Raw genomic sequence first — 23203 nt, 5'->3', positions numbered from 1 at the left:
TGTCTTACTTTGAATTAAAGTAATTTTGGTATAAATTGAACTATAGTCCGCCAATCTGGCATTCTTACCTGAATAACGCAAACGAAAAACACAAACTACTATATATCCCGCACGTCACATTCATATATAGCACGGTCTTTACTATGCATATTTTGTTTACTATGAAACCCCTCGGGCGTTTAGGTTTGGCAGTAAAAATGAAATGCATCCGAAATATAAGCCAAGATTTTGACGACGGCGATTTCATTGGGTAATCGAAAGGTCTCTCTGACGTGACCCCAAATGGGATGTTGTTAGATGTTTGAGAAGCGGTAGCAGATTCGGAACATCTGATTTTAATTAGATTGATTTATTAAATGCTATAATACACTATATTATGGTCATATGAAAGAGACAGTGAGGTACTTATATCTTTTGGACTAAAAATAAATTTGACTGATTTTTAAACTTTACTTATTATTGAAAACAAGCTTGAAAACTGTATAAAACTTTGTCATTTTAGGACAGGTAACTTTTTATTTACCAGTTTTGTTTTCTTCAGTCTGTCAGTGAAGTTAGTACTTTTTTGTTCAATACAAATTCTTTTTTTTTTCAGCTGACAGGAAATGCAGTTATGAACAGATCAAGTTAAACTCTGAGAACACGTACATGATGTGTGACGTTTCTGTCAGCTTCACTAAGGACATCATCACTTGCCAGTCTGCCTGTAGGAACTGTAAGGCATTCACTTACGTTCAGAATGGAGGCGTGTGCCAGGTGTATTATGATGAATCCTGTGTCAATATGCTAAACGAGATGGGCAAAAATCACTACATCAAGCACTGTCATAATACAGGTAAGTACAGGTGTGGAGGGCAGAAATCAGTACATCAAACACTGTCATAATACGGGTAAGTGTAGGTGTGGAGGGCAAAAATCACTACATCAAACACTGTCATAATACAGATAAGAATAGGTGTGGAGGGCAAAAATCACTACATCAAGCACTGTCATAATTCAGGTGACTACAGGTATGGAAGGCAAAAATCCCTACATCAAGCACTGTCATAATACAGGTGAGTACAGGTGTGGAGGGCAAAAATCACTACATCAAGCACTGTCATAATACAGGTAAGAATAGGTGTGGAGGGCAAAAATCACTACATCAAATACTGTCATAATACAGGTAAGCATAGGTGTGGAGGGTAAAAATCACTACATCAAACACTGTCATAATACAGGTAAGTACAGGTGTGGAGGGTAAAAATCACTACATCAAACACTGTCATAATACAGGTAAGTACAGGTGTGAAGGGCAAAAATCACTACATCAAACACTGTCATAATACAGATAAGTATATGTGTGGAAGGCAAAAATCACTATGTACATCAAATACTGTCATAGTACAGGTAAGCATATGTGTGGAGAGTAAAAATCACTACATCAAACACTGTCATAATACAGGTATGTATAGGTGTAGAGGGCAAAAATCACTACATCAAACACTGTCATAATACAGGTAAGCATAGGTGTGGAGGGTAAAAATCACTACACCAAACACTGTCATAATACAGGTAAGTATAGGTGTGGAGGGCAAAAATCACTACATCAAACACTGTCATAATACAGGTGAGTACAGGTGTGGAGGGCAAAAATCACCACATCAAACACTGTCATAATACAAGTGAGTATAGGTGTGGAGGGCAAAAATCACTACATCAAACACTGTCATAATACAGGTGAGTATAGGTGTGGAGGGCAAAAATCACTACATCAAGCACTGTCATAATACAGGTGAGTATAGGTTTGGAGGGCAAAAATCAGTACATCAAGCAATGTCATAATACAGGTGAGAATAGGTTTGGAGGGAAAAAATCACTACATCAAGCACTGTCATAATACAGGTGAGTACAGGTGTGGAGGGCAAAAACCCATACATCAAGCACTTTCATAATTCATGTAAGTACAGGTGTGGATTTTAATATCCGCTTGTAAAACTCAGTCATAGGTAACATAGGTTACCAGAAATCAGGGAACATCAATTAATTTAAGGCATGAGTATCTTGTATTTTCATGTTTGACAATGATTACAAACCAGGGAACACAATAATTGAAATAAGAAGCTTAACCATTATTCTAATCAGTAGTTGCTTTCAGATCAGTTATCATTCTCATACACACCAAATAAAAAAAGACACTGATTGTTTGTATTTGCATTTTTAACTCACAGTTGTTATTAACCCTAACTGTGGATCAAACTTGATATATACTGTTGAACGTCGTTATCTCAAACACCGATATCTGAAATATCAGGGATACAGTGTATGTTGTAATGCTTTAGCTGTCCCAACCATTTTTTCTTCACAGTTTTTAACCTTGTCTGGAATCCTTAGATATCTCAAAGTTTAATCTTGGTTCCGTTGAGTTTGAGATATTAAGGTTTGACTGTATTGGTATGCATACTTCATAGAAACTATAAGATTGTCAGTAACTTTGTGGACAGCATTTCTGGTACTCTTGATTTTCAATGACAGACTTTGTAAAGACAGATAGAGAAACATTCACTTTGTATGCAAGACATCATTTTGATCATTTCCATATCAATATACAAATACTACTTTTGACTGACTTTTTTCAATTCAAATATAAAGCAATTTTGTCTTCAATCTTTAAACCTGGATTTTACTTGCATCGTTATTGACTATTGACAATAAATTGGCAAATTTGAATACACATATTATGAAGCTATGTCTGTATAATGGAAAAATTTTAACCATTTTTTTTTTCTTCCATCCTAAGCCCCATCCTTAAAAGTGAACAAAAAAAAAAGAATTTTCCTGAAATTACTGAAAGCTCTTTTGACTACAATTCTTGGTGTACCGTACGGAGATATCCAAGACCCTCAGATTTCAATTTCTAAGGAAAAGGTTTTACAACCACAGATATGATGGAAAATGATTTCCCTTGTGTAACAAAAGCTTTTAGGGATAAGAATACAAGAAAATCCTGATAGCAACATTAAAATCTCAACCAAATATCAAAATTGTAGAATAAGTTAATTTGGTGTCTGTTCACAGATTTAATATTGGTTAAATTTTAAGTCCTTGTCAAATGAAGGTCAGGACTGTTTACCAATTGAAAGATGATTGTCATTTTGTTTGAGGTCAAGGAAGAAGTTTACCATTTGTTTGAGGATAAGGAAGATGTTTGTCATTTTGTTTGATGTTAAGGAAGATGTTTGCCATTTGTTGAGGATAAGGAAGATGTTTGCCATTGTTTGAGGATAAGGAAGATGTTTGTCATTTGTTTGAGGATAAGGAAGATGTTTGCCATTTGTTTGAGGATAAGGAAGATGTTTGCTATTTGTTTGAGGATAAGGAAGATGTTTGTCATTTGTATGAGGATAAGGAAGATGTTTGTCATTTGTATGAGGATAAGGAAGATGTTTGTCATTTGTTTGAGGATAAGGAAGATGTTCGTCATTTGTATGAGGATAAGGAAGATGTTTGTCATTTGTTTGAGGATAAGGAAGTTGTTTGTCATTTGTATGAGGATAAGGAAGATGTTTGTCATTTGTATGAGGATAAGGAAGATGTTTGTCATTTGTATGAGGATAAGGAAGATGTTTGTCATTTGTATGAGGATAAGGAAGATGTTTGTCATTTGTTTGAGGATAAGGAAGATGTTTGTCATTTGTTTGAGGATAAGGAAGATGTTTGTCATTTGTTTGAGGATAAGGAAGTTGTTTGTCATTTGTATGAGGATAAGGAAGATGTTTGTCATTTGTATGAGGATAAGGAAGATGTTTGTCATTTGTTTGAGGATAAGGAAGATGTTTGTCATTTGTATGAGGATAAGGAAGATGTTTGTCATTTGTTTGAGGATAAGGAAGTTGTTTGTCATTTGTATGAGGATAAGGAAGATGTTTGTCATTTGTATGAGGATAAGGAAGATGTTTGTCATTTGTATGAGGATAAGGAAGATGTTTGCTATTTGTTTGAGGATAAAGGAAGATATAACTTTTCACAAAAGCATTGTCTATGCCTAACATGGGCATATATATACAAAATGTCAAATTGTCATTGGGCAGATTAGTTTGTTTGTATTTCAGAATTTAACCACCTTAGTTTCAGTTCTGAGAGAGAGAGAGAGAGAGAGAGAGAGTTTATGCTACATATTTTGTTACAGTAGCAATTCTTTAGCTCATGTTCAACCATTGCCTTCCCATGGTAAGAAAAAGAGATCTGAATTATTACTAAACTAAATGCTTTATCTCTCAGTGTGTGAAGTCTGTAAACAAAATAAATTGCACACTGTAGTACATTGAATTGATCAGAAGTGGGAACTTGACAACTTTTTTTCCAAATATGTTCAATAGTTTTCACTGGAATTGAGTAATTGATGTACCTGCACTTCAAACAAGCTTACTGCATTTGAAAGAAAATAAATCTAAAAGAAAGAACATGCTTACCTTAGTGTAATCTGTCTAGAGTTTTCATTTCACAAAGGATGTATTCACAATTTCAAAGGAATTTACCTATAGGAGATATCAATTTCCCGGAATAAGTCACATTTAATAATCAATGTTCAGAAGTGTTTTCTATCTTGTCTATTGTACCAGTATATATGTCTAAATTTTTCCAGTTTATATTTTTAACGTAAATGTTGGTTTCACGAAAAACCTGAAAAAAAGAAGGTAAACCTGTTTTTGACAACCTGGTTCACATTTATACCAGCTATTTTCATAGCCAGAATAGCTCTGATTGGTAATTAACAGCTGAGTATGAACACCACGGATACCTTTTTTTCAGACTCTTGGTTAGAATCAATCTGGTGCCACACTTTAATAATTTTAAATTCTCGCCTTTTCAAAGACTATTTTTATTTTTTTTTTTAAGGGGGTTCAAAGACTATTTTTATTTTTTTATATAGGGGCTTGTGTATTTTCCTTTTAATTTTCTATCTTTTATGCACATTCATCCTTGATGTAAAAGACACTTAAGAGAAAGGAAATCGTAAATTCCATTGTAATTTTAAACACAGTCAACTGGAACTGTACCTCAATATAGGTATAATATATAATATAATATATATTTAGAAAAGCATACATGTACTGATTCAATGTTCTAAATTCAGATCTCAAGTTTTCAAACAGTAAGACTACATATCAGTATCTGCACTCCCTTGGATTTCATTTATATAATTGGTAATATACTTATGAATGGCATGTTTTTATTATATCCACGTAAATTTGTTGTAAAGTAAACATACATTAAGGAAAAAAAAGCTTTCTACAATACCATTATGTACAATGAAATGCAAAGAAAAAATATATCAAATAACATTTCAAGATAACAAACTCAAAATGTGTTGACAATGGCATTCTACATAATTAATGTCTATGGAAAGGTTGGTCCTATTCTCTACATACTGAAATAAAATAATTTATGAGATGTAGACCAGAACCGAAATCGACAAGCTTTTTGTAAAGACTAAAACCAATCCTGGTTCTCTAGGTCGGTGTCCCATTTATATTGAAGTGTTCTAGAGATGTAAAAGTCTAGATAAAAGATTAACATTGTGATGTTTATCGTATTGCTGCACACAGAAGATCTATATTCTCTTGCAATACTCTGTGCTTTCTTTCTAGGAGGTCCCATTTGAACAAGTTTTCTCTCATCAATAATTGCAAAATTGGCGACAACTTTAAAAGTGGTTACTTCTGTAAGAAAATAAATTCTGTTGATAAATGCAATCAATTCTTTTAACAATGCATGCATATTTAGTTGTATTGGAGATAATAAGTTGCTCATTTTTCTGTCAGAGTCCAGTGAAGACAACAGAATATTTTTCCCCCAGAAATAGTCCATTACAGCTTTAAGCTGCATGATAAATCAATATTAATAATTGCAGAGGAATTTTTCCCAATACACAAATGCTTTCAAACATTTTATGTAAAATCAATAATTTTTTCAAAGTACTTTTAATGACATAAAATGGTATGGGAAACTCTGAGTTGGGTGCAGATATTTATGAGTTACATATGAATTAGATGCAATATGCTTTTAAATTAATCTTGGAAGAAAAAACAGAATTCTTTTGCTATTGAATTTCAAGTGTGTTGGGGAAACTTGAAATATTAATTTACAATTCTCAGAAACATACATGCACAAACATAACACTTGTGATTTTATTCGTGAAGTAAATAAATCTTAACAGTTAACACCTGTACATGATTTGCACAGGTAGGTCATAAACATATTAATCTGGAAAACATTAGTCTCTTGTAAGAATCAGAAATTTAACTAGTTTCTTTGCAAAACTTGTAGAATCTTATTGTTCTTTATTAAAGTGGCCTCGGAATGGATTAATTTTGAGAAATCTTGATATCTCTTCAAATTGGTTTGGGTTAATTGTCAGTGAATAGTTTATAGTTTAAGCCATGCTTAGTTAAACTATTAAAAAGCTTGGGCATCGTTAAAGGTTTCAGTGGGAATTTGAGATTTTGGCAATTTTATCTAGTAATACGTGTATCTTAATGACATCCAGAGATGTTGTAATGGCTGATCTGTGTGACTTACAAACTACTATGATAAACCTAAAAAGAGGCTGTCTTCCTTTACAGAGACCAACTCTAGCTGCCATGTTTTGGAGGTGACCCCAGGGAGGTCACCGTACATGTGCAGTAAGGCTACCAGCACCTTGTCCACCCTCCTAGACTGCCATGACACCTGTCTTCGTGGACACTGTGAGGCATTCAAGTTCCTAACCAATGGCTTCTGTGAAATTTACTTTGACAAATCCTGTATAGAAATGTTAGAGAAAGGACGAGAAAATTACTATGTCAGGAGATGTGCAAACCCAGAGGGTTAGTTTTCTGATGCTGGAAATTATAATTAAGACTTTAATGTGTGTTGTATTCTGTATATCTGTGTGAATACAAAATCACAAGGAAATGCTCTAGGATTAGCCCTTGATACTTGCATTAACCTGTGTAAAAATTATTTTTGATTTCAAGAAATGTGAAGAAAAAAAAAATAGAAGACAAAAAAAGCTTCTGCCTGAAAACAGGTTGTAATTAAGAAGGACGTAACTTTTTTTATGCAAAATTTTTCTCTGCAATAGTTAATTAGCAATGTGTATTGGATATACTTTGACAAAATCAATAATTTAAATGTATAACTCTTGTCACCATCTTAGACTGTTCTTACCACGAAGTTCAGCTGCCAGTCTCGGCCCCATGTGAAATCAGGTCTAACAGGATCAGTTCGTTTGAGGGCTGTCGGGACAGCTGTGAAGACTGTATGGCCATTAAGTATGACTACCACACTGGGGATTGTCATCTCTACCATCAGGAATCCTGTATAACACAAAAGTCCGTTAATTATATCAAGAGGGATTGTGGTGATACAAAGGGTAGGAATACATAACGAAACATCAGCAGTTTGATTTGGCAAGGAATTATTTATATCAATTGTCATAATAATAATATTCAACATCTGGACAAAATTTGATTTTGTTGAGAAAAGATGGCTGCAAAAAATATCAATAGAATGAGGACATTTGAATTGATTGTGAGAATTTATGCAGCTGTTCGTAAGACAACTTAAAAAAATTAATGACTTTTGTGTTTATATGCTTTCAGTACTCTAGCACAGATATTTCTTGTGTTAGTGATCACCGTTTATGTATCTCTTTGTCAGGTGTATCTACTCAAAGAGAGCCAATATTACACAGAGTGAAAAGACCAGATGACAAAGTACACCTCAAGGCACACCTGACCGTGAATGAAAAAGATAAAACAGGTTTAATTCTGCCATCAGAAAAACCAAGTGAAAGCCAGAAAGTGCCAGAAATCAAAGTTAGTCTGGAGAAGGTCACTTCTGGACAAACCACAGAGAAGGGACATTATGACAATGCTCTGGATCCCAAGACGCTGAAGGATAAGGTGGAGGAAGCCATGTTTTCTGAGTTGTGTACCACACAGGAGTACGTCAAGATGAAGGCGGACATCCTGAGGTACCACTGTGTCCGATTCCAGGAGAGGGACTGCTCCCCATCAGCTCTCTATGGCAGTAAGTGGCTACTGACCTAGATATCAAGTACGTAAAGATATCTCTCCTATTGCCAGGTATACCAATCTATGCTTCACATTTTTACAGGAATATACAAGAAAATTGGCCTTATATTTACTTGCTGTCCATAGATTTATATTGACATGTACTTTGTTTTCCCCTATAAAAAAACTTATAAATTTCAAGGGATCAACTTACACAAGACTCAATCACCAAAGTCTGTAAGAACTACTTTAGTTAGTTTTTGCAAAGAAAACCTAAACATTGCATCAAATCATTAATAATGTTTATGCTATCAGATTTCAAAATAAATTCAAAATTGGATAATAATCTTTCAGCATTGTGCACTCTTTTCTTTTATGGTAGTAGCTATTCAAATGGCTCTTCATTAATTGTAAATTACCAGAGGGATAAAACAGAAATTTAGATTATTATTTTTGTTAAAGATAATATTTCACAATTTGTTTGCACACACCTTTGCCATTATGAGACTACATCTTTCAGAAATTAATAATTCAGTGCTTAAATGACAGCAGGTAGATTTATATGCTATTCAATGGAAAGGCGACATTTTAGTCATAGTGAAAGAAATTGTATCTTAGTATATATCTGTGGAAAACCAATTTGTAAGGCAATTCATTTGCAACACTAATTTCACTCCCTCAGCCCCCTCCACCCCTGAAATAAGATAAATGCCACACTTGTCAAATCACAGTAAATGATTTGTTTACAGAGAGGGATTACCTAGCCTCATTGATGTTTAGTTACTATGACAAGAACATGGACAACAGAATCATCCGAGATGAATTATGGGACATCTGGGTCACTGAACCATTTCAACGCATGTTTGCATCATGCTCCCTCATGGATCTGTTCAGATTTGAACACATTCAGGATGATGAAATCCAAGAAGATGAATTTCTCAAGGCATTTGGTAATAACATGTTGGTGTACTTGTACATTGTTCTGTTGTGATTTGTTTGTGACAATAAAAGAAATCCATAAAAATACATGCAGAGAAAGCAATTAGTTCAGATATTAGATGGAGGGCATAAAGAGTGTTATGTAACAAATACATTAATACACGCTTATAATGAAGGGCCAGGGATGGAGAATTTTGCTTCATTATAAATGTAATTTGTCATATCTGTTAAGCTGACAATATGTTTTATATGAGGAAAAACTCTTATGCAAATAAATTGTTCTGTATTTGGCAGATTTTGAGTTAGCTGCATTCCAGGAGGAGTTTCAGGAGGTGCCAACATTAGCAACAGTTGGTAATGGATTGGAGCTGCGATGTGGAATTTCACCATCCTCAGAGAATTCCCACATCGTTTGGAACCGACACAACACAGACCTTGAGACGGTGACCTTCCCGGGAATCGCTGTAAGTTTCTCATCAATTCCACAAACACATCTTTCTAATTTTAGTTTATTGCAACATGATGTTTGCAGGAAAAAATTGAAATGTCAACACTTTAAAATAATGTGTGTTTGTGTAGAGATGAAGATGTGTGACTTATTGATTATACACTTATAATTGTTGTCTCTTACACATAGCTTAGATTTGGAAACAAAAATTGGGAATTTTTGAGTAGAATTCCTTTGAGAACTTTTGAATAAATGCATTTTGAATAAATTCTTTTTATTATGCAGCTTTATTTCTGCATCTAAAATACTCTTTTATTAAGGTGTGTAATTTTTCACCACAAACTTTGACTGCATACTCCAGTACCCTTTACCACTGAGTTCAATGTTTATCAGGTTTTCTCCGATGGAACGTTATACTTTGAGAATGTTGGCATCCATCACATAGGGAACTGGACCTGTTATGACCAGTATAGACCTGGATTCAAACAAATCCATGAGCTAGAAGTAAACAGTGAGTAAACTCATATAGGTCTCTAGACTTTATTTTAGTTAAAACTCAAATGGCAGACAAGAAATAATATTTTTCATAAAATGTACTGAAAATAGTCATTTTTTTTAAAAAGATGGCAAATTCCATTTCTTGTATTATAAAGTCACTTCAATCAACTCTAAGACCTGTATTATTCTGCCAAGAATCTTGTATGATATATTGATTTTGTTTTTCTGATGAAGTCAATTAGATTTACTCTAAATTCAGTGTGCTGTATAATCCTTTCCTCTTTCAGTCCCACCCATTGTAAAGGTGTCCCCCTCCTCTATGATGTTACCTGTGAGTGGAGTGGACATTCACCTTCACTGTCAGGGAGTGGGAATTCCACGCCCCACCATCCAGTGGCAGTTCAATGACAAGGTCATCCCTGTGTCTCCAGATCACTACGCCAGAATACGTATGTCTAGTTTACGTCTCCAGTGTATGTTTATTGACATGTATAGTTTAGCTATTAAAAAAAATCAATGCTACCACTTTACATGACTCCATATGATGCAATGCAGTGCATTTCTTTTTAACCATTTATTGCACATCTTGTAACATCAGAAACAGAAAATTGAACTGGAGAAACTGAAACTAGGTATTGAGATTACAACTCAAAATACAAAGGGGAATAAATCTGATATGTGTAATTCTGATAATGAAAGAATCAAAGGAAAATAATTTCCATATTATAGACGAGAATGGCACTCTGATCATTAAAGACTCCAATTACCAGAGAGACTCCGGGGCATATAAGTGTCTGGCTACAAATGCAGCAGGCAGTAGTGAAGACATAGCCATGTTATACATTCAGAAACCAAACCAGACTGACAAATGTAAGCATTCTGGTTATTTTATAAAATTTAACTATTTATATAGCTTTTTTCGTATTCTCATAAATAAATTTATTCATTTACTATTAATTTATGACTTCCAAACTACAAAATAGCATGTCAGGATCATAACACTACTAATACATATTTGGCATTACTTGCTAACATTTTAAAGATTATCAGTAATCTTATTTTGCTCTTCTTAACTAAAGTACTCTTGCTCTCTTTTATGAAACTTAGTGAAACAATTTTATTTCAAACACATGCATCATTGCCTCAATGTTGCTCTGTTTCAGTGTATGGGAAACAGACCACCAGACAGGAGACCTTCTTTGTCTTTCATCAGACTGGGTACAGCGCCTATAACCCGAGTGGTTGTTACACCAAACGACAGGTACACAGCAGCTTCGGACACCTGAAATACATACCTGAGGAGCTGGATGGGCCAATCTATCTGTGTGACCAGAGGAAGGATTGTGTGTGGGGTCAGGCAGTCAATGTCAGGAATAAATTTCTATATATAGCTCAGCCAAATGAGCATAGGGTGGTGGTCATAGACTCAGCTGAAACCATGAACCCCATAGAGGTCAGTATGGCTTAAAACAGCAGTTTGGGTAATTTGTCATTTGAATGATTTTCTTTCGTGATTGCAATTTTTATTTTATTTGATACTCTGTTCTGATATATATATATATATACATATATATGTGTATATATATATATATATATATATATATATATATATATATATATATATATATATATATATATATATATATATATATATATATATATATATAAAAGAATGCTTTGACTTTTAAGATTTCATATCAGTATATTGATAAGTAAAGAAAAATTGTGAAAGAGTGGCTGCTGATTTAACATTTATTACCAATCACCTGAAGTTTCATTACTTTATTGTCAGTTTGTCAACACCGATCAGTTTCCGACAAAAATATACTATGTAGAACATTTGGACGAGGTCTGGGTTTTATGCTGGAACTCGGAGACAGACACAGGAAGTAAAACGATTGTTGTAATCAGAGATGCCAGTTCAGACATCCGTCATCGTATGGTTCACACTCAGCCAGTCGGATACAAGTTTGATCTGGTAATGACTACACGTAGAGAGAATATATTTGATATGTCAACATTATAGAACATACGTGTAATTCACTGAGGTAACCTTTTAAAGAATTTATTACAAACGCGGAAAAAATTTTTGTTGATCAGCATATTATTCTTGCAAGTTTTAAAGATTGGGATGATGTTGGTTTACATTGATTAATCAATGGAATTGTAAATTTTTAATGTCATCTTGTCATATCACTGACGGCTGTGCTGACAATTAAATGAAGTGTGTATATAAGACTTTTCTGCATAACCATCTGTGATATGATGAATCTCAAAAATGTACAATTCATTATTTATATTTATATTCAAGGATTTCTTGGTAAATTGGAAAAATATTTATTCTTTAAATTATGCCTGTTTGAAATAAAACACACCATGTTTGCATAGCTAAATTGAAGGGAACATGAATTGTTTCAGGTTCAAGACATGTTCTTACCACCCACTAATGACCTTCATCACAACATGCAGTATGGATATGTGATTCACAGAGACCAACACAGTCTGTTTAAGTTGGAGTTGGAATCTATGAGGTACACAAGGGCTGTAGATCTGGAGGTCTTTAATTGTGTACCACAAGAGATTGCCTTCATACCCTTGGGTAAGCTTCAAGTACCAGCTGTTAGTTTTAATGTCAGATTAATAAACAAGAAACCACAAACTTTGAAGGATTTTGAAATATGCTGTGCTGCTCATCACTCTGAGTAGAGAACAATGCACATTATCCAGAATTCTTAACACTGGTAGTATTCTACTTCTGCCAGTTATATATATTTACATTTGTAAATGTTTTTATTAAAAGCAATGCGTATCTATATCCATATAAACATAGGTTCTCGCGTCATAAACGCTCAACGTAATTTCTCAGTGACGTCATAAAGGGTTGACGTGCAATCAATGGATCAAATATGTGCCGTTGAGTTTGAAAAATAAAACATTTCACACGTTAAAGGTGATAATCAGGAAAATATAAAATATGAATAAGTCATAAATGTAAATATTAAGTAATAATGTATCATTTTTAAACATCTATCGGGATATAAATACGGGTCGGTACGAGATCAGATTTACCATAAAGCCCTTCGGGCTTTATGGAATTTGATCTTCTGACCAACCCGTATTTATATCCCAATAGATGTTTAAAAATGATACATTATTATTTAAATATCCAGACATGACAATATCAATGTCTTAAGGAAAAATTTCTTTGTTTTTAATACCATTACATTGTCTGCAATGTACTTTAGTCTTTACTTTCTAGGCTAGGGAAAATGAACAGAATCATCCAGAAAGGAACATTGTCAGGTTATTTTGAATTTCCATTTCAGGAGGACATGTTGTTGTGGAATGTCTACAGTCTACCCCCAGCGGTTCTAAGACCCTGCAGATCTTAATTGACTACATTACTGATAAACCTGTGCTCAATATTACCCTGTCTGGGACCCCATATGTGTCTCCAGACTCCAAAAATATTGTGACGGTAGACAAAAAAACAGGGAAAGTCAACATTGCCAAGATCTCAGGGAAGGGTAAGTTTGGGGAATGATTAAAACAGTTTTCTGTATATGGAGTATGTGTTTCTACAATAAAAAAACCCAATATAGAATATCAAAAGAAAGAGGATTCCAGAATCATTAAGATAAGTTTCAGTCATGTTCTTTTGAAAAGTTTTGTTATTTAAAATGGTAATAATTAATGCACATTTCTTAGAAATATAAAAGAAATTGAAAGATATTTTGTTTTTATAATGCATATTATTACCGTATATACTCGCCTATAGGTCGGTCCGCCTGTAAGTCGGTTGTATTTTTTTGCTGTTGTTATTTTAAAGGGATTGCAATCGACCCGCCTACAAGTCGGTACACCTTTTTGCCAAAATTAGTTGACAATTTCTATCCAATGCGCTGATGTTTTAACCTGGTTTCAGTTAATATTTTTAAAAAATGCTGCCAATATTTAATTTAAATCATTAAACAATTAAGTTATACACACTTTAGGTAAAAATAAAATTATTAAAATATATAAATACAAGGGGCATTTCAAAAGTTCTGGCAACTGGTGTGCGGTAAATTAATGAGCGTCATTATCATAAATTAAATTATATCAATCCCTCAAAATAGTCTCTGTTGACCTGGACACACTTTTTCAGTCTTTAAATCAACGTGGAAAATGCTGCCCTATAGTCCTCTTTCGGTATACGCTTCATACACTGGAATACGGCACTTCCGACTGCATGACGACTTTCAAATCGCCGTCCTCGGAGGGCTTCTTTGATAACGGCATTCAACCAAATATCGCATGGAGCTAGGTCAGGACTGTAGGGTGGATGTGGTAAAACGGCAATACCATTTTCCTTTAAATATTTGGTTACTACCTCTGATCTATGGGCAGGTGCGTTGTCATGGAGGAGCTTTATTCCTCTAGTACTGGTTGTTGGTCGGGTCGTTTTATAGTGCTCTACAACCTGAGACAAGACATTCTCTGCATAAAACTGACCAGTAACACTGCTGTGTTCTGGAACCGGAACTTGAGCAACAGGGCCTTTAGAATAAAAAAATAAGGCGTACATTACTCTCCGGACAGACCGGTTTCTGCGTGCAATTTGAGGCCTTGTATCATTTTCACCGATCCAAACTTTATTATTGAGCTTAGTTTCCAGTTCAGAAAAATATATCCATGTTTCATCACCAGTTACAATCTCATTTATTCGCCTTTGGTCACAATCTTCATAAATTGTTAGTAACTGTGAAGCCATTTCTACCCGGATGCGCTTTTGCTCTTCCGAGAGAAGATGCGGCATCCATCTAGCACAGACTTTCCTAAGCTTTAAGTTTTCCTTTAAAATACGAAAAACTGCTGACAAATTAATGTTAGTTAAGTCTGCTATTTCCTCAACTGTATATCGAGCATCATCAGCTATCGTATTTTGAACAGCGACGATTTCTTTTTCGTCACATGCACAAACTGGACGCCCCAAACGGGGGTCATCTTCAATTGATTTTTTACCCTCTTTAAATTGAACTACCCATCTTGCTATTGCTCCATATGAAAGAGCATGCTCTCTATATACTACATCTAAATCAGCTTTTATTTCTGTTGCCATAAAGCCAAGCAATGAGCGAATTTTGCAATACGCTCTTTGCTCAACAAAAAAATTGTTCTCCTTATCAGTCATTTTTATGCCCAGTATACAGAGTATACCTAATTATGACGTCATTTTAGCAGACCTATATGTCATTTTGAATGTAAACTGACATCACTACTAATGCATATTTGCCTAAGCTTTACAGTGGTATCAGAGTCATTTTAATCCGTAACATAGTTAAAATTTTATATACCAGTTGCCAGAACTTTTGAAATGCCCCTCGTATTTGTATTTTATGTATAATCTTAGAATACCTAATATAATATATCCAGACTTTGTTAAACGATAATTGCAGAAATGTTTATTAAAAAACGACATTCCGCCGTTCAGAAATTTGCCATTTTTTATGATTGGCCTATAAGTCGAGCAAAGAGTTTTGGACCAAAATTTAACACCCAAAAAACCGACTTACAGGCGAGTATATACAGTACTACATTTTGTAAATAAGAAAAAATAACACATCATACTCCAAAAAAATTATTTTGGTGATGCAATTTCAGGTAAAATCTCCAAGATGACGGAAGTTATAGTTGGTTCAAAGGTCAGTGATGTGACCTTTTTCCCATCAAACCCTGGTCATGGTTACAATGTTGTCTTGACATCACAAGAACTGCCTGAGATCTACTCCATACAACTGGACAATGGAAAGATCACCACACTTAAAGGTACTTATTTATAAAGTGCGAAGTCCCATTTCAATGTGTAGTTCAAAGGATTGCAAGTATTCAGTCACCCTTGTGACTCACTAGATGTTTACTTGGATTTCAAAAACTATGAACATACTTCCAGCAACAAATTGGAATAAGTTTGTGTATCCACCCAAGTCAACGTTTTATGTTTTGTCAGTGGATTTATGTGGATTTATATGAAATGTTGTAGAAAGGTAGGCACCGTACAAAGTAACACAAATGGAAAAGGAGACATGTTCAAATACAGTGATGTGCCTCAATTTTTGTTTGTTTGTTTTTTTTAGAGGGGGGGGGGGGGGGGGGACAAGAATTTTATCATGCAAAGGTGAATCTAGAATGCATATTTTGTGGGTTATGCTATGTTTATTAAGTTATCCCACTTTGAAACCTTGTATGGCAATACACAATATGTTTATGCAAGAAATTTACTATTCACTCAGTTGAGCTCACGTCAGGTTTAAGATTTAATGTTTGTAACTGGGTTTTAAATGGCACCAATTGAAAAGGAATTAAAGACAGTTCTAAGTTACTTTAAATTTAGATATGTGGACTATAGTCAAACTGCTACATATTATATTTTCTAAGGAAGACTTGCCTGACTTTGCAGAAGGAGAAAAATTGGCAGAAAACCAAAACCATGAAATGGGGGGGGGGGGGGGTGAGAGAAAACAGGAAAAAGGAAAGTGTTCAAATGTTCATTTCTGGAATGTTGCTGATAAAAGTACACTTTCCTGTTCAAAAAATGATATTAAGAACTTTAGTACAATACGTCAGCAAGAAATGAAACGTAATGACCATTTGGTATGCTAATTACAGAATATCATTCAAGATCTGTAGATAATATTGACATCAAATATTCAGTGATGTACTTTAGTCAACAATACAGTTAAAATTTGTATTCTTTTTTATTTAGATCACCAAAAGTAAAGAATGAAATATAATTACTGATTTTGCTAAGAAAACTCAGGTGAGACAGCTCCCCCACTTGTGTAAAAGCAGTTGGGGAGTTGGCCCACTTTCACAAATTTCTAGATTCACACCTGTGACATTATACAAAGCTTAAAAAGAAAAAAAGTTATCTTCAAAATTTCATATGGGACAAAGCTGTTCAAATTAATAAGGGGTCACTATACAGTATATGTGTGCATTTCAATCCAAGGTAATTTATTTTGATCCTGCCTTGAAGAGGTATGCAGTAACCAAATGCCCTCTAAACTTTGTATGTATATATAATTTGTTACCAAGTATATTTTGTCTTTTGATATTACCCTTCTACAAATTTTATTTTAGGAATTGGAGAACCTCAGATGACCTTGAACTCTTTCACTCAAGTATCCCGTGCAGTGATTGGAGGGGATTATTTCAGCAAGTACTTTGCCACACCATCAAAAGACACTCTACTGATTCTGAATGGACAAAGTCTGTACACAGATTGTCAGCTGACTGGCCTTAAAAACCCCGACAAAGTGGCCTACAATGTGGCATCTTTAGCGTGAGGGACCATCTCAAAAATGTGATTACATAAGGGGTTGTCTTGATAGTTTGAAGTATCACAACTCATTTGTAAATGAAAGCACCAATCACATGTGGTATTATATCACATATCCAATTTTTTTCTCAAATAAGCAGCGTGGAATGTAATTCTCAGTAATAATTGTAATTGATGTGTGATGAAAATTTAAGTTTCAGTTTGTGATGAAATACATTTATCATAAAAATTTAGTGTGTATTACATGTATTACAATTTATATTCAAATAACAATACACTGTACTGTTGTGGAATTCTTAATAATTTGTATGTTTATCTTTGAAAACAAGTGTATTTTCAAAAATGTGAGGAATTATAAATTCATGAAGTGTGATTTTGGATGTAGAAAATGCCCACAAAATTGAACTGCTGTGTGAAAAATATAGTTAATGATTATTAGTCCCACTTACCATGATCATGTTAACGAGTATCACATATTGATTTTGTATGTGTACATATGTATGTTACTGTTGTTTAATGAATAAGAGTGTAAAATCATACAGCTTGATTATGTTTCTTAATGTTAAAGTATCTCTTATTAGAGATGTTTCAAGAAATCTTTAATTGTTAATGAGAAGAAATGGATTCTACCATTTTAGTAAGAGTCCCATGTATAGATGGTACTCCTAATGTCAGTGACAATAACTTAGGGATTACCGAGGATAGCAAAGGTAGATTTACTTCCGAGTCAGTTTAAGTCAGTGACAATAACTTAGGGATTACCGAGGATAGCAAAGGTAGATTTACTTCTGAGTCAGTTTAAGTCAGTGACAATTACTTAGGGATTACAGTGGATAACAAAGGTAGATTTAGTTCTGTGTCAGCTTAAGTCAGTGACAATAACTTAGGGAATACAGTGGATAACAAAGTTAGATTTGCTTCTGAGTCAGCTCAAGTCAGTGACAATAACTTAGGGATTACAGTGGATAACAAAGGTAGACTTGCTTCTGAGTCAGTTTAAGTCAGTGACAATAACTTAGGGAATACAGTAGATAAGAAAGGTAGATTTACTTCTAAGTCAGTGACAGTAACTTAGGGATTACAGAGGATAACAAAGGTAGATTTGCTTCTAAGTCTGCTTAAGTCAGTGACAATAACTTAGGGATTACAGAGGATAACAAAGGTAGATTTGCTTCTGAGTCAGTTTAAGTCAGTGACAATAACTTAGGGATTACAGTGGATAACAAATGTAGATTTGCTTCTAAGTCTGCTTAAGTCAGTGACAATAACTTTAGGGATTACAGTGGTTTTACTTCCGCTTAAGTCAGTGTATGATTATAGAACACATATTGCAGCATAAACAGTAGCTGTTTGGTACAAAATGTTTCTGGTGTGCTGTGTTAGTTTGTGTTACATATAAATAAGATCACAATGTCCTAAGAATGTAATCTCCCAGAGCATTGGGAAGATTTTGTGGCCGTGAATTAGATATACTTGTAGATAAAATTAAAAAAATTGTAAAGTTGCTAAGTTGTTTATTTTTTATTTACTGCAAACCTGACTAAGGATGTTAGAAATTTTACTATCTTAATTAGATTGGATATATTGTATGTATGTTTGGTTTGTTTAGACTTCTTATAGATTTCAATTTCTTCAATAGCTCCCATGCTTTGTGCACTTTATGAATGATTTGAATGTTATATCTCAGAATTTCAATGTTTGGGAAGGAAAAAAAAACAAGGCACAGGCTACAGATAGAATTTTGAGTTATTTTATAGTGAGCTTAGTTATACATACATTTGCATATATCATTGATTCTGCAGTTTGTAAACTGTATCTAACGTGCATGTACTTAATTTGTTTTTGATTTTAATTTTTTATTAATTTACAATCAATTTACTATGTCAGAATTAATTTTATGCAATTTGCTTATTTTTTCCTTTTTTTAAGTATTTAGAAGATTATTTGTCCCATGCAGATTGTGATTTTACATTTTATTAACTTTTTATTAATATTTTGTATTATTTTTGGAAAATGTTTTGAAACTATAAAAAGAACTTTTTTTAATCTTTTTTTTTTTTGTTGAACAATATTTGTTTTACAGTATATACATATACATGTATATAGAGTAGATTCTTTGTGTATATTTTTAAAATATCTTAAAGGTGAAAAATCTCTGTTACCAGATAAAATTCCCATCCAGACCATGTCCAGAATTACAAACAATTAACTGAGAAAAAATATGTATGTATGTCATATAGGTCAACAGAAACAATTTGAATCACAGAGAGTTTGACCTATATATAGTGTAAGAACCACAGAGAGCTTGACCTATAGTAAGAATCATCACTGTGTCATGTTGACAACTTCCCATTGACAGTGTTCTCTGTTTTTGATTATATTCAGATATTAATTTGTTGTTGTGTTCAGCAATTCCAATTCTGCTTTGTAAGTGCTGAGTGATTTCTTTGTTAATCATATACATTCCTTACAAATGTTTGTTTTTGCTAAATGCCTTTTACTGGAGAATAAATTTTTGTGATTCTAAACGATATCATGAGATTTATTTCTTGACAGTTATCATTGATACTCACACATCAAATGCTTATCATCCAGAAAATGGTTTTGAATCTTAAGGTTCTTTGATTCTGTAGTAAGAGAAGTAACTCTTACTGGGATAAATGACCTTTATTAAATTGTTATGGGAAAAAACCCATTTCTGTCAAGTTTTGCAATGCAAGGTATGCTGAAAATGTATGAATTTTAGTTTTTAATTAGATTTCTTTTGGGAAATTCATTAGAGTTAAAGCAAAAATTATGAGTGAACAGAGCAGTGATGAGCCTTAAGGAATATTCATTATGGCCACATTGTAACAGTGAATGACTGGTAGGCATCTTTTAAGTGAATAATTGGCCTTGTTGAATCTGAGTTTAAGACTGAATTTGTTAGTGTAGCTCCCTTCAACAATTATTTAGATTGATTGGTTGTATGTTGTTTAACGTCCCATTCAAGAATTTTTTTCTCATATATAGACGTCACCAGATATCGGTGAAGGGCTTCAAATTTAGACCTTTACTCGGCACTTAAGGCCATTGAGCAGTGAGGGATCTTTATCGTGCCAACGCCTGCCTTGACACGAGGCCTCGGTTTTTAAGGTCTCATACAAAGGACCTGCAACTTTCAATTCAAAGTGCCCAATCATTTAGATGTGGTTCCATTCAACAACCGTTTAGATGTGTAGGTCAGGGGTCTCGACAGGGAGACGATAAAATGGTAATAAAGAGTACTGTTTTGATGTAGATAATTCCATAATTACAAGGAACAAGGTAGGCAATAGATCCTTTTTTTCTGTCTCCCCCATTTTTTGTGGAAAACTAGGAACAGATATTAAGTCAGTCAAATAAATCTAGATCTAAGTTCAGATTTCAAGTAACGCAAATTTCATTAATTCATAGTTTTGAAAACAATTTGTTATCGAGAGCTGAATAGCTTATCTGCCTTATGCATAATTGTCCAGTGCATCTTGTATATGGAAACCATAGATTAGCTTGCCGAGAAAAATGTCCTTTGTTCGACAAATACTAGTAAGTGACAAATTAAATCTTTAACATGAGGAAATTTTCATTAATATTTAGTATTCAGTTGAGGACACACGCTACAAACAATAAATTGGATGCATGTATTTTTATGCCCTACTCAATGAGTTTACAAGGGTATACATATATCAAATCTCTAAAATCTCTTATTTTCTATTAAGAAATTGTAAACGTCCTATGATGTTCCTTTTAACCAATATCCTTATAAATCTACATATTTTTTTATTATCAGTACTTTATAGGACTTTATCGAGAAACTTTGAATGAAAAATGAAACTTGTATTGAAATATTTAGTTGTTATTTGCATGAGTTCACCTTCTAAGGATGAAATTCTTCAAAATGACATTTCAGTCTTTAATACTTTTAATACTCCAGTCAACCAAGGTAAGTTTGATCTACTCTACCTATAATGGATTCCTAAACTTCATAAAAATCCTTAAAAACAAAGATACATTGCCAGGTCCAGCAATTGTCTACCTAGCCCATATCTTTACTCTTTACAAAAATAGGAGATACTCCAGATGTTCTGTGCCACAGCTATACAGAAGTGGTGTAAATCAGATGTGGATTCTCAAAAACTCCAAAGAAATTTTTGAAAACTCAAAATCATCAAATTGTTCAATAACATCTACACTTAATTCAACCATTCCTCACGATAAATTAAAAACTAGGCTTTTTGATATCATAGACAACTGCTTCAATAAAAATGGAACTGGGAAATTTTTATATCTTATGAATGGTCATCATCAAAGTTATTTTGTTAAAAATCACTCTTACACATACAAGTGCTCTGAGGTTGATATTAAAAGGATGCCGGAGTTCTTGGTTGACAAAATCTATGTAATCTTTGGAGACCAGGTCTTCTAACAAACTGCTGCAATTCCAAAGGGCACTAATTGTGCACCTTATGAAGCAGAATTTATTAAGAAATTTCTACATGAGAAGAAAACACTTGCAATAGCCTTCAACTCGACAGTCAGATATATCGACGGCTTTTTATCGAACTCAAAATAGAAGACACCTTAGAGTCTGCCACATCTGTTTCATATGCAGTAATATTACGTTATAACCTTTATATGTTGTTCGACTCCCAACTTTTTCAAGTTCAAGTAAATATTATTTATAGTCGGCAAAAATATACAATATAAAAAATAAAATATGAGCTATGATAGCTCTTTGATCTTCTTCGACAATCAAGAGCTCTGAGTACGATCAACTTTTAAATCGAGACAGGCTACTGACTGATAAGTTGATGTAACAAGGATTTCAACAACCTCGTTTAAAGACAGAATTTCGTAAAATTTATGGCCGTTATAATGACATTGTTAGAAAATATAATTAACCTATCATTGGGCCGTATTTTGACTGATATATTTCATACCAATATTTAGGTGTTTGTTTTTCAAAATAAATTTGACTATACGGATTACTCCGTCTACCTAATCAATACATAGGGCTCCCAGCGCGAGTAACCAGTCGACAGGATTTGCTTATTCCTCCTAGTCACCTGATCCCACCTCTGGAATTTCGAGGGGTCCGTGTTTTATCCGCTGTTCACAGATTTGTATTGTATGTAGTTTTTTTTAATTGATCACTGCTCGTTATCTTCACCATTTTCACTTATCTCATCAATACAGAAGGCGGCGGGTGTGACGATCGACAGGGGATGTTTACTTTTACTAGGCACCTCTCGTTTTTCAGGGGCCTGTGTTTTTGCCCTCTTCATGATTCGTATAAATAACATCGATTTTTGTATTTCTATTTGCTGAAATGTTTCAGATGTTGAAACATCAATAACATATTTTTTTTTATATCTCATTTATTGTCATTAAACATAGCTTAAAATTCAAGTGTACTTTATACTAATATCATAGAGACAATCTGAAGTATTACTCAGTATTAATGAAGTATGGTTTTCTTTGACTACATGGAAGGTTATTACAGTCTGATCTGAAAGAGAAAAAAAATTATATTTGATTACAATTTCTTAGTGTTGTCAAGTTTCAGAGTCATTACAATCTGGTTGTGACGAAATCTCTCTCTCTCTCTCTCTCTCTCTCTCTCTCTCTCTCTCTCTCTCTCTCTTGCGCGCGAGCGTGTTTGTGTGTTATGGTTAGATAACGTCCTAATTTACAAAAACAACTGCACATTTAATTGATTTTATTTTCTATAACTTTCCATTTATAGAAGGAAACTGGCCATGCTTGACTGAAACGGGATTCTTTCTCAAAAAAGGTGCAAAGGTATTTTCTAAGAGGTTTGACGATGCCTGATAAGACCTGCAGAAGAAATATACGAAACATACAAAATCTTGTAAGAAAACAAATATAATACCCAGTTCTTTTTCACTGATGTTTGGCATATTTGAAAACTTCTAAGAA

At 33.8% G+C, this 23203-nt stretch overlaps 1 protein-coding gene across 3 annotated transcripts in view; it reads left to right on the top strand.

The window, feature by feature from the left end:
• The window catches only part of LOC133200693 (follistatin-related protein 5-like), a 42146-nt gene extending 23396 nt beyond the window's left edge, over nucleotides 1-18750 (top strand). For all 3 annotated transcript variants that reach the window (XM_061336458.1, XM_061336460.1, XM_061336459.1), the window contains 15 exons: nucleotides 596-835; nucleotides 6606-6848; nucleotides 7181-7396; nucleotides 7684-8055; nucleotides 8789-8989; nucleotides 9273-9442; nucleotides 9820-9937; nucleotides 10212-10373; nucleotides 10654-10794; nucleotides 11088-11377; nucleotides 11717-11902; nucleotides 12343-12523; nucleotides 13251-13451; nucleotides 15568-15732; nucleotides 17047-18750. In XM_061336458.1, coding sequence (XP_061192442.1) covers nucleotides 596-835; nucleotides 6606-6848; nucleotides 7181-7396; nucleotides 7684-8055; nucleotides 8789-8989; nucleotides 9273-9442; nucleotides 9820-9937; nucleotides 10212-10373; nucleotides 10654-10794; nucleotides 11088-11377; nucleotides 11717-11902; nucleotides 12343-12523; nucleotides 13251-13451; nucleotides 15568-15732; nucleotides 17047-17252 — 3092 coding nt within the window. In that variant the 3' untranslated portion in view covers nucleotides 17253-18750. The remainder of the gene's footprint in view (nucleotides 1-595; nucleotides 836-6605; nucleotides 6849-7180; nucleotides 7397-7683; nucleotides 8056-8788; nucleotides 8990-9272; nucleotides 9443-9819; nucleotides 9938-10211; nucleotides 10374-10653; nucleotides 10795-11087; nucleotides 11378-11716; nucleotides 11903-12342; nucleotides 12524-13250; nucleotides 13452-15567; nucleotides 15733-17046) is intronic.
• The last annotated feature ends 4453 nt before the right edge of the window (nucleotides 18751-23203 follow it).

Source organism: Saccostrea echinata, unplaced genomic scaffold (assembly GCF_033153115.1).
Source record: "Saccostrea echinata isolate AGI-Se365-2 ecotype Australia unplaced genomic scaffold, CSIRO_AGI_Sech_v1 ptg000041l, whole genome shotgun sequence".
NCBI classification, from domain to species: Eukaryota; Metazoa; Mollusca; class Bivalvia; order Ostreida; family Ostreidae; genus Saccostrea; species Saccostrea echinata.
The sequence above is the reverse complement of the archived record's forward strand: the minus strand, read 5'-3'. Positions and strand labels throughout refer to the sequence as shown.